This window comes from Melanerpes formicivorus, unplaced genomic scaffold (genome assembly GCF_026170545.1).
Source record: "Melanerpes formicivorus ecotype bairdi unplaced genomic scaffold, bMelFor1.0.p_v2 SCAF_18, whole genome shotgun sequence".
In the NCBI taxonomy this organism is placed as follows: Eukaryota; Metazoa; Chordata; class Aves; order Piciformes; family Picidae; genus Melanerpes; species Melanerpes formicivorus.
The window spans coordinates 160,573-175,112 of NW_027142370.1; the positions used below are offsets into that span (position 1 = coordinate 160,573).

Here is a 14,540-nt window from a genome sequence, read left to right on the forward strand (position 1 = left end):
CTCTCCAGAAAACGTCACCCTTGGAAATTTTAAGTTCTACCCCTGGCCCTAATCAAGCAAACCTAGAGAATTCAGTATCTCAGCTGAATTGGCCACAGGACTAGATGACACTCCCCTAAATATGCTTAGTGGTGACTTACGACCTGCATATTGTTACCCGAGTTAGATTTTCCTGCACAGCATGTAAATCTAAAATGTATCCTGTCCTGCACAAAGCAAAGCAATAATGAAGAACATGGAAACTTGACTCACTTCCCACCTTCTACCACTCATCTGTTGCAGAAAGTCAAAACAACTTTCTCTCTTTATGAATCTTCCCCGTTAATTTCATGTTACTTGGAGGCAGGGACAGTATGTCTTAGGTGTGCACACAGTGCCTGGCAGAACAGAGCATGCTCTCGTCTCCTTGCAGAATGTGTTGCACATAAACCCCCAAATCCCATGACACTCAAGACATGCTATACTGTGTTTAAGAGCAAACATCTCTCCAGCCTTCAAAACCGATGCAGTCACTCGTACTTTCTTTACTTACCATACTAATATTCAGAAACTCATTGATATTGAATAAGTGTTCTAGATGAAGGGAAGTATAAATTCCTTTGTTTTCCTTGCAATCACTAAGAAAATAAAAATAGATGCATCAGCCTAAAAAGCACCTTGAGTATCAAGTGTTAAGAGAATGATCTAACAACATGTTCACATCCTAAGAAAATCACCCCTGTGAAGAGTTCTGACTGTGTCTTCTGATAGAGCAAGTAATTAATGGTTTCTGGTGCTCTCAAAGATGCAAATGTTTTACCAAAGAACTCAACTGGTGTCGTTATACAACATTACACTATGTCTAATAAGTCACATGTGAGAGAAATTGCTTTTGCTAGGGATTCACTGGAAAAAACAAATCAAAATGTCTTCTGGAACATGGGATATTTGCACATATGCTTGACATAGGAAACCCGTAGGATACCACAAAACCGATATATGTATTAAACCTTGATTATAACTTCAGTACCTGTAAACTTTTTCAAAAGTCAAGTTAATATTGGGATTTTTAAACAGGATGCCAGAGAGATAGTTTCTCCAGTGTTGATTTAGTAAGTAGGGAGTATCCAAAACCTAGAAGGCAAAATTTGATAGCATTACTGTAACTCACAGAGTTTTCAACTCATTAATTTATTCATATCTAATTTTTTGACATGTATCCACATCCAAGCTTATCACCAGACAGAAGCAAACCAACAAATCCAACCTCACTGGTGCAGAAAGTGAATATTAAAGCTCCATGTCACCAAGAAGTCATAAATTATGGAAAGATTTATCTCTAAAGAAAGACAGGCATGCAGCACTTACACTGCAAAGCAGATTAAACCAAGAAAGGATGAATGTCTCCATTCAGTGTGTAAGGGGAAACTAAAATCAGAACCAAACTAACGTGAAGAGTCCCATAAAACAAAAATACACAACCAAAAAACCACCATATACACAACTGACAAGACCACTGGGAATCATCAGGATTCTCTCAGTTGTTTAGTAACTTGAGTAACTTCACCTTGAATAAAGTTTTATCTTCAAAGGGCTCACAGACCAGTTTTTCTACATTTCCGCCTGTGACAAAAGTGAGCACCACTACAACCATCAGCACCCAGGAGAAGAGGAAACTGAATCCAACGCCACTGAAAAAGAAGTGAGTTGAGTAAGTTCTTGCCTTGTAAGAACAGTGAAGCCAATACTTAGCAGCAACAAGAGATATGAAAACTGGTAGGTGGCTGAACTATCTTCTTGCTCTGTGAAACATGTTTCAGCCCTGTAAAGTCTTCAGCTACATTGCATCCAGAGTGCTCACACCTTCATTGGGTGTACAAACTCTTCAGAGAATCAAAGAGCCTTAAAAGAACAAAATTTTCTCTTTAAAATTCTATGAGATCAGTATTTATGTTTGGTCTACTTTTTTTGTAACTCCAGCACATATACACAGGTACCAGAACAAAGTAATTTCATACATACATCCTTCAAAACCAACAAAAAACATCTTCTGCAGATACCTTTGTTTTATTTTTCACCAGCAAGTCACACTTACGCCATTAGAAAGTTTCCCCCAGTGTTGGAGATGCAGCCTCTGGTTGTTGGAGAAGCATGTTTATCATAACCACAGGTGCCACATAGCAATCCAAGATAGTAAAAGACCAGAATCAGGACCACCATGCAGCACAGAATGAGACAACCCAGCCACCTAAGGAACAAAAGCCAAAGTGCTTGGCTATTAGCATGCAAAGAAGACACCAGAGACCTGCAGAATACATCAGGCAACACCACATTCCCAACTGACACTCTCATGCTTCTGTTTGAGCAGGTAAAAAACCACTTTTCCTCTACTAGGCAAGTATTTGGGGCCAGACACCGCTGTTGGATTACAGACTGCTACTGAGAAGCTGAGGAATAATCACAGGAACAAGGTGTTCCCAACTCCAGCTACTGCAGGTGAACTGTACTGAAGAGTCCAAGTGATCCAAGCACAGCAAACTGACTCAGAGGAGGCAGGTGCTTAAACAATAATTTATTCAAGAAGCAATGGAGAAATTTATGACTATAGACTAGCCATTAGTCATGAAGTACATGACTGCTCTTCCTGTAAAGCTTACTACAACTAACAGATGTGTTAAGCTTGTCCTTGGAAATAATTCTATGTAAGGCTCCTGTGAAAACTTAGGCTCTATGTGTTTGTGCTGGGATGCTTTCACTGTATGGAGCAGTTAACAGAACTTGAACAGGAAAGAGATCCTGAATAGGAACCAAACTTTCATTTTAATTAAGTAAATCACATGAAAGTTCTATCAGCCTACATATTTGCAGCACATCTATTTATTCACACATTTTATACTTCATTCTAGCCTCTCACACACTTTCATAATTCCCCTCTGCTCTTCCTTTTCATTCTCTTTTTTCTCATATTTCTTAAGTTCCCTTTTCTCTTTCCTGTACTTTTGTATAAAGAAGCCAGGAACCAGAAACACCAGAAAAAGGGAATATCAGGATGAATACACTCAACCAGCAGAGAAAGGAACACATTAAAGCTGAGAGGTACATTCATAAAAGAATGCATACTAAGAACTACAAACAACGTAATTGCAATTAAGAAGAGATGGACAGAAAATCATGTGGGGCTTACTTTCATTTCTACTTGAAGTACCTCTGGGTTAAGCTTGATAAGAGCCAGCATTTAAAGTTCCATGTAGATATTTCTGCACTTTTTGAATCTAAATATAAGACTAGCAGAGGCATACTATAGCAGAATGAAGCAATGTTTATTTGATTAAATGCAATCTGAGTTTCCAAGAAAACATTGATAACTTGTCTAACTAAGGGTCTCACCACAAACTGCCAGATAAGGAATGAGCTCAAAGTAGGGTAATTAAGGTTTTTAAAGTTCATTCTTCTGCTAACTTTTATTTGTCACAGTGCTAAAGCTGTTAGCACACTTAATCAGTTTCACTGCTCTAGAATATGACACATAGACAGAAGCAATTAATTATTGATTACAGGACCAACTGAAGTGTCAAAATGTAAGGAGAACTTGATGAGCTTAAGGACTGAAATGACAAAATCTAGACAAAGTTAAATGGTAAATCATGAAAAGCTTTTTTTCTTCAGAATGAGATTATTACTCAGTTATAGGAGTCACACAAATCATGAATAGGAATAGTATGTTTTTCTCAAGGTAGAAGCAGCCCATGTTCTCACAAGGACACCAGTAGAAACCAGTGGGTGTGCAAACATTTACAAGGCATTAAGCAGAATCCCTCCTACCCCTCCTCTGCGGCTGAAAGGGTGCAATAAAAAGGGATCTGCTTCAAGGCCTCTTCAGTCCTCCGCTCTCTCAACTTGCCTGCAACTCAGAGAAATCCTACATAAGAAGTCATCCTAGTACTGTGACACAATCTGTTCCTTCGTCTTTGATATCTACCTACATCTATCCTTCCTAAAAAAGAATTGAAGGCCCACAGTGAAGGAACTGCCTCTGGCTCTGCAGTGGAACACCACCTAGCTCTTGATTAGCTGCAGCTTTGGCTTTTACCCAAATGCCAGAAACAAACAATTGCCTCATAGCATCTTTGTTTGACAGTGATCATCATTAATAGTTTAGTGGCCTTAACAGAACATGAATACAAAGTATTAATAGCAGGTAGCAGGTCACTGAAGCCTTACTTCCTGTACATACCTGTAAAAATCATACTGCTCCACTAGTGGAAAATAATCTTGAACGTATGCTTCACTTTGTGTAAGATACACCGTCAGATCTGCTAAAACCTTCTGAACAGGCAGTGCTTTTGTGAAGGTACTGATATTTGCTCCAATGGATTCCAGCACGTTTTTGATATCTGGAAGTACAAACATACTGCATGGTTACAGATTCACAGAAGAAATCTACATTTCATGTAAGCATTACAAAATGCTGTTAAGCCATTTGCCACACGAAACAAGCAAGCCATGAAGACAAGTGTGAGGAAGAGACAAGCAGGCAACAAAAACATTGAGCCTCAAAGTAACACAATGGCATTTTAAAATGCACACTTTATTTTTAGCATTCAGTTTAATGATGAAAGATGTAGCTGTCTAGCCAGAGCTCTCTTTCCTTTCATTATAATGAACGTGTCACTTTTTATCTCAGCAGCTTAAATCTTGCCTTTCATGCAGCACTGCAAACGGCACCGCTCAGCAAGACAATTAGTCACTAAGTTTACAAAGGAGATGATCAAAATCTATTTAAACTCCATCACTTGGGAATACAACTCTGTGAAAGAAATGAGACTGTCTATATTGAGAATCTATACTAGGTCTTTCCAATCTTATTAAAAAAGATTACTTAAATAAATTCATTCCAATTAGTTAGCAACACTCTTGAGATAATGATCAATTAAGCCATTTTTCCCCACACAAGTTATCAACTGTGCTACCCGCTCCTTACAGTTTAGACACACTGTTTAGAAACACAAGGACACGGTTCATTCAGTTATTGTACATATTGCTTATTTGTAAAAGGCAGTTTCTCTTTATTCTTCCCCTTCTTTCAACTTGGAACATAACTTGAAATAGGAGGATGTATAGCTATAGGTTGCTATTTGGTAGTAGGCAACGACTTTCTCTTTCCCAAACAGCAGCTGGACAAGGTTTTGGCAGCTTTTGATATTCACTCTTAAATTCAATCTGGTATCAAAACACTCCTATTTAGTAAGATTGCAAATAAATACTACTTTGTTCTAGTAAACCTTGTTGTTTGCTTGTTTTTAATCTATTTACTGTGTAACTCAGTCTCAGTTTTTATAAAAACAAAACCTCAACAATTTACGAATAGATAAATTATGATGGTATCAGCAGATACCAAAAATGGGTAAATCTACACCAGCTTTCCTAATGAAAAGTTACCACAATTCATAGAAAACTCGCTTGTTTTAGGCAAGTTCACACAGTCTGCTATGCTTGTATACTTTGTGTTCCATTTTGGCCAGGAGAAAACAGCGAAACAAAACCAAGCCAACCCCCAAACCAAACAAACTTACAAGGAACAGCTGTTTATATATGCAGCAGGGGTCCACAATGCAAGAACAAAAATTAAAAACAGATTAGTATACATCCACTATGCTACATTTTATTCAAATGTCAGGTGTCCAAGTACTGCCGAAGAGTAACAGTGTAAAGCTCAAGTAACAAAACAATTAAGACAGACATTTAAATATCCCTAAGGTATATTTTTACCTCCCTTTTGTCATCCACTACATTTTAGTACAGCAGCAGGCAGGTTCAGGTATTTTAACATCACACTCCTAAATACATCACAGACACATTGGTCAAGGAAAATTAGCTTCTCAACCAGGTAAACTGTCAGTGTACAAGTTGGGATGCCAGTAGTTTTCATTACTTGAGCAGCAAGAAATCTAACAAGTGAAACTCCTCCAGAAAATGCCACACAGTCCGTTGTTAAGGTTTAGTTTTGAATTCTCAGTTAAACTCAGTTGCTTTCTACATTTGAAGGCATTCTTGTGGCACTGAATTTTTAAAAAGTGCTAAGTTTTACATTTGTATTTTTAATGATGCTTTAGCCATAAAAAAACCCTCTTATTGATAGGACAAAACCATCAGTAAGTGATTTAAACCCAGCAACACCTAATAATCAAATGTGAAAAGACAGCTTGTCCTCACCTGATAAAATGTTTCTGGTTTGATTCACCACCAAGTCTGGAGTATCATTAAATGCTGCATAACCCTAAGAATGCAAGTTGGAGAATTTACAGTCAGTTTCTCCTTGCCAAATCACATGCAATTCCATTCCTTTTATACAAGAAGCAAAAGTATACACATGCTAAAATAGAATGGTAATACTGCAAGAAATAGAGGATGCTGGCAGATCAATGCTTCCACCTTTGTTTTTTTTAAGGCTTGCTCTTTCAGGCCAGTAGTTAGCAATGTATTTTAGATCTGTACTATCCTGGGGACATGAAGTACTACATTCATGCTTTCAAATATTAAATCTTGACCAAATAATGGAATAATAAGGAGAGAGATCCACCATGAGGCATAATCAGGCAGGAACTGTGCTTGAGAAAGTCAAAGGGAAACAGGCGATATGCAAGTATCCCAGGCTGCTCATTAACAGTTTAAAAGCTCGTCAAAAAACATACCTTTTGAACCAGACTGGAAAGGTCTATTTTAAGGACATCATTGATCTTGGCAAGCTGTGAACTCACTCCTGGGAGCTAGGAAACAAAAAGCATTCTTGAGTCACATCAAAACAGTAGTCTTGTGACTTTACGAAATATTTCAAAGGTAGCAGAAGAGGTAAAGAAAGCAGAAAGGTGATTTGCAGTAGAATCTTCCTGTACAAAAGCGAAGCATCTTTGGGAAGGCAGATTCTGCCACTGCTCAGAGCAGCACTGTAATACTGCTGCCTGACACATTTTACCCTTCTCTACACAATATGTGAACACGGTGACTGCAATTACCCAGAAACAGGGAATAAGGGAAGGTCACATCTTACCAGTGACAGCACACGCCAAGCTATTAAGTTGCAGAGACACCACAAGGCATATTCAAGGCAATCACACTGTAAGAGTCTGAAATATATTCTTACCCCACTAAAATTGGCATTGATGTTCAGCTGATTCAAGGAATTCCTGATGATATTGCAAGTTGAGGCAGCCTGAGCTGCAGAGCACGCAGCATCACTGAGGGTGTTGTTTAGATGCATCTTAACATCTGACAAGTTTGCATGAAGCCTCTCTGTTCCCTCCTGCAAAACCTCTACAGAGACACTCACATTTTCCAGCGCTTCCTTCGTTTCTCTGATGGCTGCAGGGGCAAGAAGTTTTGTTTGAAAAGCTTTAGTTAGAAAGCAGTGCACAGGCACAGACATTGGGGAGAAAGTGCACGTGTGTAAATGCTATGATATTCTTAATGCTGATTTAAGTAACACTGCCTCTCTCCCAGAGAATACGTATTTATTACACAAAAATATATACTTAAGTTTTCCTACTAACAAATGAGTCAGCTCAGGTTACTTTTACTGAGATTCTATCCACTTTGCCAATTACTCTTTTCTGCCCTTTCCCTACCTCTCCTTAGCCAGTGGTTTCAGTAAAGAACTTGAACACTTGGTCATGAGAAATCAGAAGCAGCAAAATGTCCACAAAACTGCATTTTCAGTATTTTGTTTATAATCCAACTCACAAATTATGGAGCTGCAAGTTGAAAGGTGAAGATCATGTGGTATCAGCAAGTATTAAGGAGTGGTCAACACTGTCTGTGACTTTAGGTTTCAGCCCAATCACAAACCAAAACACTGAACCAGTTGTTTAGTGGACATAAAACCACAGACACAACTAAAGGCACGTTACAAAAATGAAGCGCACTTCACACGACACAAGGTTTTACCACATTTTTTACCTTTGATAGCCCTTTCCACTTTGACTTCAAGACAAAGAGGAGAAATAAAGCAAAACAGGAGAATGATGACGAGTGAATGAGAAAGAACTTTTGGGTTAAAAAAAAAACAAACAAGTGGCTGAAGTTCATGAATGCCTTTCCCTTTGCTCTATAAGCTGTACCTGACTCCTGAAAAAAAGCCTTAAATAGAAAACAAAGAAATATTTCCTTTAAAAGGAGAGAGAACTAAGTATGAACAATGCTAAACCCAAAGATATAATGAAGAGATGATATTTAGCACTCTCATAATAGTCTTGGCAGCATATAGGACAGACCTATTGTAGACTCCTCCCCGGCCTGTCAAAGATTAACCTGCTAAGTCCTATGGACAGCTCTTAAAGCACAATTTCCCAAGGCTCCTTTGTATCCAATAGAACAGGACAACCACCTGGAGAAGGGAACTGGGATTTCATCTGCCTTCAGTGACTGCTGAAACTAGGTATCAACAATAGCACATAAACACTGATTGAGTTTTAAAATATATTTATAAACCTTAAAATTTATGAAATCTTCAGCTGCAAAGAAACATCACAGCGCACAGAAAAAGGGTTAGTTGAATCACGGTACTGTATCAAGCCATCCCATGCTGTGCGCTAGAAGGATGGTGCCTGTCTTACCATGGCAACAGAACATTAACACAACAGTATGTACATCTTTACCTCCTGCCATTGTCAGAGCTGCATCAAGTGCAGGACGTACTTCTTTTCCCAGCTGCTCCTGAACTCTAACTCCAAGCAAAGGTCCAACATCTGCAGTGTGGAAAGATAAAAAACAAAATCAAAACAAAGCACCCACAACTGTTATTCACTGGTTCAGTTTGAACTACCTCTTTGCACAGATGTTGTCACTCTTAATAAAGTATACACATATTGCTAAGATTTCTCCAAGGTCTGACAGTCAGAGCTTAGTGGCAGAAGATAAGGCAGGAACACAGTCCTCCTTTAGCTATAGGCCTACAAATGAAAACAGTAAATCAAAATAGAGGGGAGACTACTCGCCAGCATCGCCTGCAAAGCCACAGTACATTTAAAACTGCAACAGTGTACTTTGTTGCATTTACTATTTTCTTGCAAACAGTTGTGTTTTCCTTCGTTCCTCACAATCTATTGTAAAGATGTCCAACATCTAGACAGGAACTTCACGGTGTTTCTGACTACATGGCTCTAATGCAAAACACACTAGAAAATGGATTCTTTTCCTTTGTCCTGTTCCTCATGTACCCAGCAATGTCAAGGTGACCCACACCCCAGACCTGCCAGTCATCTCCGCTGAAATCCCTTAAGCGTGTTAAGTACACACACATGTGCAGTTCCTGCCCCCTCACGCAGTGCTTTCAGCTCCAGGGCTCACAGTGCAGCCGTCATGATTCCTCACTGCCCTCCCCACATCCAAACCACAAACAGAAATGAGGCTTAGGTCAACAAGAAGACTGGCAATGCTGAGAAGAGTTTGAGGAAGCATCTGAATGCAACATATCCACCAGGCAGCCACTGGGTCCCCTCAATTTCCGGAGCACAGCAAACTGCTTTGAGCTCTTTTGCCCTTGGTGAGAAGGGAATACTGCATGGTACAGAAGCAACCATTGCTGTCAGCATCGTCATGTCTGCCTTGGTATGAGAGTTTTTAATCAAGCAAAAAACACTTCTCAGCACTTCCTTAGGGTAGGCAAACTGAACTCATCTACATTTCTCTTGAGGTTTATGCTACTGTCGATGCCTTTACAATGAAATTCTTTCTCCCCAGGTGTCACACACTGCTGCTTCAAGAAAATAAAAGCAGCCTCATTTACTGACGAGCACTCTCACCACGGGTCCAGCTTTGGTTCCTGTTAGCTAACCAATTCAACTGGCATTGAGAATAACCAAATATTTAATTTGACATTTTGGGTTGGCGTTCCTGGCATGCTACCAGCCATTCAAATTGCAGATATCAAATCATTATTATTGACTTCAAGATGTCACATTTTTCAGACCAGAGTGTTCCTGCCTTGAATTAAGTGGACAGACCACTACTACTTTTGCACATTGCGTGTGCGTTAGTAGCCTCATCTAGATGAGGCACATCAACCTCAGGATATGCCAAGCTGGCTGCATTGCAAAAGTATCCTTAAAATGCATTTAAGAGCTAGACCTAAGCATAGATCCAGGCATGATAAACCAATTAATGAGTGGTTTGATTCAAGCAACCATCCCATTTAAAACTGATAGCGGTATTTCTGTGTTTCACTTCTAAAATGCAGGCCTGCAGACATTAATTAACACCTGCTAATGATGTATCTGGACTTCTAATCTGCACTGACTATGGCCAGCCTTTTCTAGTACTGGCAGCTTTGGAAAGTAATGCTTGAATTACTGTAAAACGTCAGTGGTTTGGTTGCTTCTATTTAGTGAGAGCTTTAAAAGGCGATGCCTTGCGCTGGAACTGCGCTGAAGTAGAAATTGCTGCGCTTGTACTGCAAGTTTTATCTCCTGCTCTTCAACTGCTCCTTCCAAAATGGCAAATACATTAAGCAGCTTTGGAAAGAAGATAAGCTTATACCTCACAACTTCTAGCTGAGTAGAGGACAAAGGTATAACAACAAAAATAAACAAGTGCAGAGATCTCTCACCCACTGGAACCATCAAAACACAGGTAGCTCTGTCTCTTGACATTTGGCTCCACAGTTAAAAACTGAAGGATAATATTCTAAACAAAGCATTAAGTACAAGTGCTTATTTAGCCACAAAAAGGAACAAAAATTGTGAATTTGTTACATTGCCTCTTCAATAAGCCAAACAACTTTTATTTCAGGAAACAATATGCATTACACCACCTCTGGGATATTTTGTGGAAAGAATTTCAGGTTTTAGCCTCATTTGCCACTGACAGCAGCACTTATTGAGAAGCACATTCTCAAATATAAAGTTTGACTTTACATTATGAGCTATTTACATCATCTTACTTATTTAAAGACACATCACTAACCCCCTTTAAATCAAAGTACTCACTATTTAGGTCAGAGAGCGCTTTATCCTTAGTTGTGTTGTACTGGCTCACCAAGTAATCAATTTGCTGAAAAGAAGATGAAGGAAAAAAAACTATTAAAATAATTGGGAAAAAGAAAAACAAACAAACAAAAAGAAGTAATGCTACCTTGGAACATCCGAGATCTTAGTGAAACCCCCAAAATCCTGTGTTTCTACAGTTTTCTGTTAACTAAGTATTTTAAAATCTTGCTTAGCAGAACTGAGAGTAAAAAAATATGTTAATTGGAACATCTCTGGGGTAAAGGATTCTGCTTAGGCGTTAAGTAGCAGGGACTGTGGTCTTGCAAAGGCTTCAAGTCACTCAGGCTAACAAAATTTTTCACATGCTCTTGTCTGTTGTTTAACCTTCTAGTGGCATTAGTCGCTCCTTTACAAGGACACATGCAACAAGTTGAAGGGGTTGGTAACTTTGAAGCGGTTCACCATCAGGCTGGCTTCTATCTGGGCAGCATCTCTGAGGTTCTCTTGCCAAAAGGAGCTGCTCTTAGCACAGATGGCTTTCCCTGCACCAGGAGCGTTTGGCTCAAGCACAGCTCGAGCCCTGCTAAGACACCATAACAACACAGAACAGCAAACCTAGATCCTGAGTTTGGGAAAAAAGGCTATGAAAGAACCATCCCAAGTGGAACACTAACTATACCAGTTTTGAAAAGACATTAAATATCTCCACCGATCTCTGCATGTTTAAAATAATGCCGAGTGAAAACCATGTAACAGTTAACAAATGGGTTTCCAGTTTCAAATATGACTCAAATGCAAAAGAGAATCATTAGGGCTGGAAGGGGCCTCAAGGATCACCTCCTAGTTCCAACCCCCCTACCAGCGGCAGGGCCACTTTCCACTAGATCAGAACAATTCCAGACATGGAAATGTTCCATGGCGTTCCCCCAGACATCTCCATTTCTCAGTCTGGTAAGTGAAAAACAGCCCTGAGTTACTGTGACTGGGATGCTACCACAGTTGTGGAGGCTGCATAACCCTGTGAATTCTACCTATTTCTAACTTAGCAGTCACACAGAACAGACAAATTAATGGAGGTCAAGGCAACAGGACTGCTGGCTTTATTTTCCTCCTAATCCATAAATAATTGAAATTTGTATACGGGAAAGCTTCCAAGTCTTCCTTACTATCACTTATCTTTTACTTTCAGTGCAGGAAAGATATGCAGAGGACTGCTTTGGCGATCCTAAGGATTGCTTTTAAGAAGAAAAGAATCTTTCCTGTTCAGCATGGCATAGTATGACACTGGCTTAAAGAAAAAACAGTGAAAAATACTTCTGGAAAAGAAGCTATTGATGCTCTGGGACTGAGCTAGTAAGTCCAAAACAGAAGAAAAACAGAACAGAGCAACAAGATATTCAAGTTGTCATGAAGTATCTTCTTTTTGCTTTCTAGATTTATTCCTTTTAAAGAGGTATTTTTCCAAATTACCCATGTCCTGCTAGCAACCTACCCTAGTTCAGTAGGAGAAAACAGACCTGTGAGCATCATCAAAGCATACTCCAGGAATACAGCCCAACAGGTGCTCAGAGAGTTGCTGATCCATTAGGAGAACTCCTCAACACTTCTCGCTGTGTGAAAATGTCTTACCTTGCATCATCTACTTTGTGAGGCTCACGCTCACAGAACAAACAAAATATGGCAGATATAATTTTTGCCCAAAAGAAAGAAACAATCATTTCCTGTAGTATCTTTTACTTACAACTCTTACACCTCCCATCCTCATTTCCCATAAAGAAAAAATTCTTTACCGCTGGAGTGTCGTTAAGGAAAATTTTCAGATCTTTGAAATTACTGTTAACCAATTTCCTTGCTCCTCGGACTTGGTTAGTTAAATGCTGGTTGGCAGCATAGGCACAGAGCACTCCAACGCTACAAAAAATACAGATATTAGATATTTATTACTGTAAATTCTGACATAAACCAGAACTAAACCCCTCAACACTATCAAAATGAAGACTTCCATAAATTTACACAATTTCTTGTTTCCACTATGAGTTCTCACATGCACCGCAAGACAGAGGAGAGGAAAAAGCCACAAGGGTCAATATTGTACTGCTAATTCAAAAAAAGAAAGGAAAAAGCAACCCAAAGTCTTCAGCAGTTATCAACATCCAGCTCCTTATCCATTTAACTCTGATAATGCCAGAGAATGTTCACAGGCTAGGTAAATTGTGTGAGACTTGGAAATGTTAGGCTGTTTTACAAGTATCATTAACTTGGCAATGCTGCAAGCAAGTGCTCCTAAGTTAATTGTGAAAGGAAATATTTCACATTTGAATGTTTCAGCAACATTACTCATAATGGCCCAATTTATTTACATAATTGCATAGATCTTTTAAAAGCAGATGAATAGTCCCTATTAATGCTAAAATAATATATGAGCATTTCCTGATGTGAAAACAAAAGCTAGGCTTCCAGTCAGCAGCGGCTGCTGATTATGTGCTGTTTGATCATTCCTCACTGTTAAATTCTAATTATGGCATGGCAGATCTGCACAAACAGTAAGCAAAAAGGCAATTAAAAATCCCATGAGAGGCTTCAAAAGCTCTTTCAGTACACACAATCCTTAAGTCTATTTCACACCAAAGCTAAATGAGAACTTAAACAGAAGGATGACTGTTTCCAAGCATCTCGTCTTCACAGCAGCAAACCTTTCACACAAGCACCAGAAAAATCAAGAGCAGCCACCAGGATGGTAACAGCCTCAAAAGCAGGCTGACTACAGACCCCCTTGATGGGTTATGCACTACCTCTCCACAGATCTAACTGGTGTACAGCACAGATCCACTTAACATAGGGTGATACATCCTCAAAGGGCAAACTCTGCCTAGAAGCTGCAGCCAGGTGCATTACACACAATTCCTGGATGGTTTCTTCAGTCTCTTACTCTGCATTGTACTACAACAGTTCTGTACTAGAGGGGCAGTGCCCTGAAAGGTCAGTACAGACATCCAAAGGGCAGGTGAAGACAGTCACTAATACAAATAATGCTGCACTCCTCCCAGACTGTCAAGCTCCCCGAGTTGGGGTGTCAGGAAGTTCTAAACACTACTATATTTAAGTAAGACTCCAAAAAGCCTTAGCAGGCTCCCTATGGAGCAAAAATACGGTAAGTGTAGCTTTTGCTCCAGGAATGCATGTTCAAAGGAAGCCATAATACAGCCACATAAATCTGAAATGAGATAGATGAAGGAGAGCAAGCGGGGACCTAAGATAACATGATCTCGATATCCTGGCAAGACAGCAGCAAACACCCTGGTGATGCTTGCCTCTTCCTACCAGCAACCCAAAACTCAAACCTTCTCCTTTAGTTTGCTTTTCCTACTTCAGCTTTCCCAAACAACGCAACGGCTTCTACCAGTAAAACTGCTCTCAACGGTGAGAAGTTCTTTTCCTCTGACAAATACTCTCATTAGGAAAATTCTGTTTTCAAAGCACGGTAGAGGAAGAGATGGCAAGAGTAGGTGCTGGTCTACTAGGGGTGCTTCACTAACATTCCTTTTGTAGCATCTAAAAATATCCAGAACAGGATGACAGTCT

At 39.5% G+C, this 14,540-nt stretch overlaps 1 protein-coding gene across 17 annotated transcripts in view; it reads right to left on the minus strand.

The window, feature by feature from the left end:
* The window catches only part of PROM1 (prominin 1), a 58,537-nt gene that overhangs the window by 13,564 nt on the left and 30,433 nt on the right, over window positions 1-14,540 (minus strand). For 11 of the 17 annotated variants that reach the window (XM_068149215.1, XM_068149208.1, XM_068149212.1 and 8 more), the window contains 12 exons: window positions 12,749-12,869; window positions 10,959-11,022; window positions 8,631-8,720; window positions 7,933-7,956; window positions 7,121-7,338; window positions 6,672-6,746; window positions 6,193-6,256; window positions 4,214-4,373; window positions 2,075-2,227; window positions 1,547-1,670; window positions 1,010-1,113; window positions 533-617 (listed from right to left, as the gene is read on the minus strand). In XM_068149215.1, the coding sequence (XP_068005316.1) occupies window positions 533-617; window positions 1,010-1,113; window positions 1,547-1,670; window positions 2,075-2,227; window positions 4,214-4,373; window positions 6,193-6,256; window positions 6,672-6,746; window positions 7,121-7,338; window positions 7,933-7,956; window positions 8,631-8,720; window positions 10,959-11,022; window positions 12,749-12,869 (1,282 nt within the window). The remainder of the gene's footprint in view (window positions 1-532; window positions 618-1,009; window positions 1,114-1,546; window positions 1,671-2,074; window positions 2,228-4,213; window positions 4,374-6,192; window positions 6,257-6,671; window positions 6,747-7,120; window positions 7,339-7,932; window positions 7,957-8,630; window positions 8,721-10,958; window positions 11,023-12,748; window positions 12,870-14,540) is intronic. The other 6 variants (XM_068149223.1, XM_068149221.1, XM_068149222.1 and 3 more) reach the window with 1 other exon arrangement.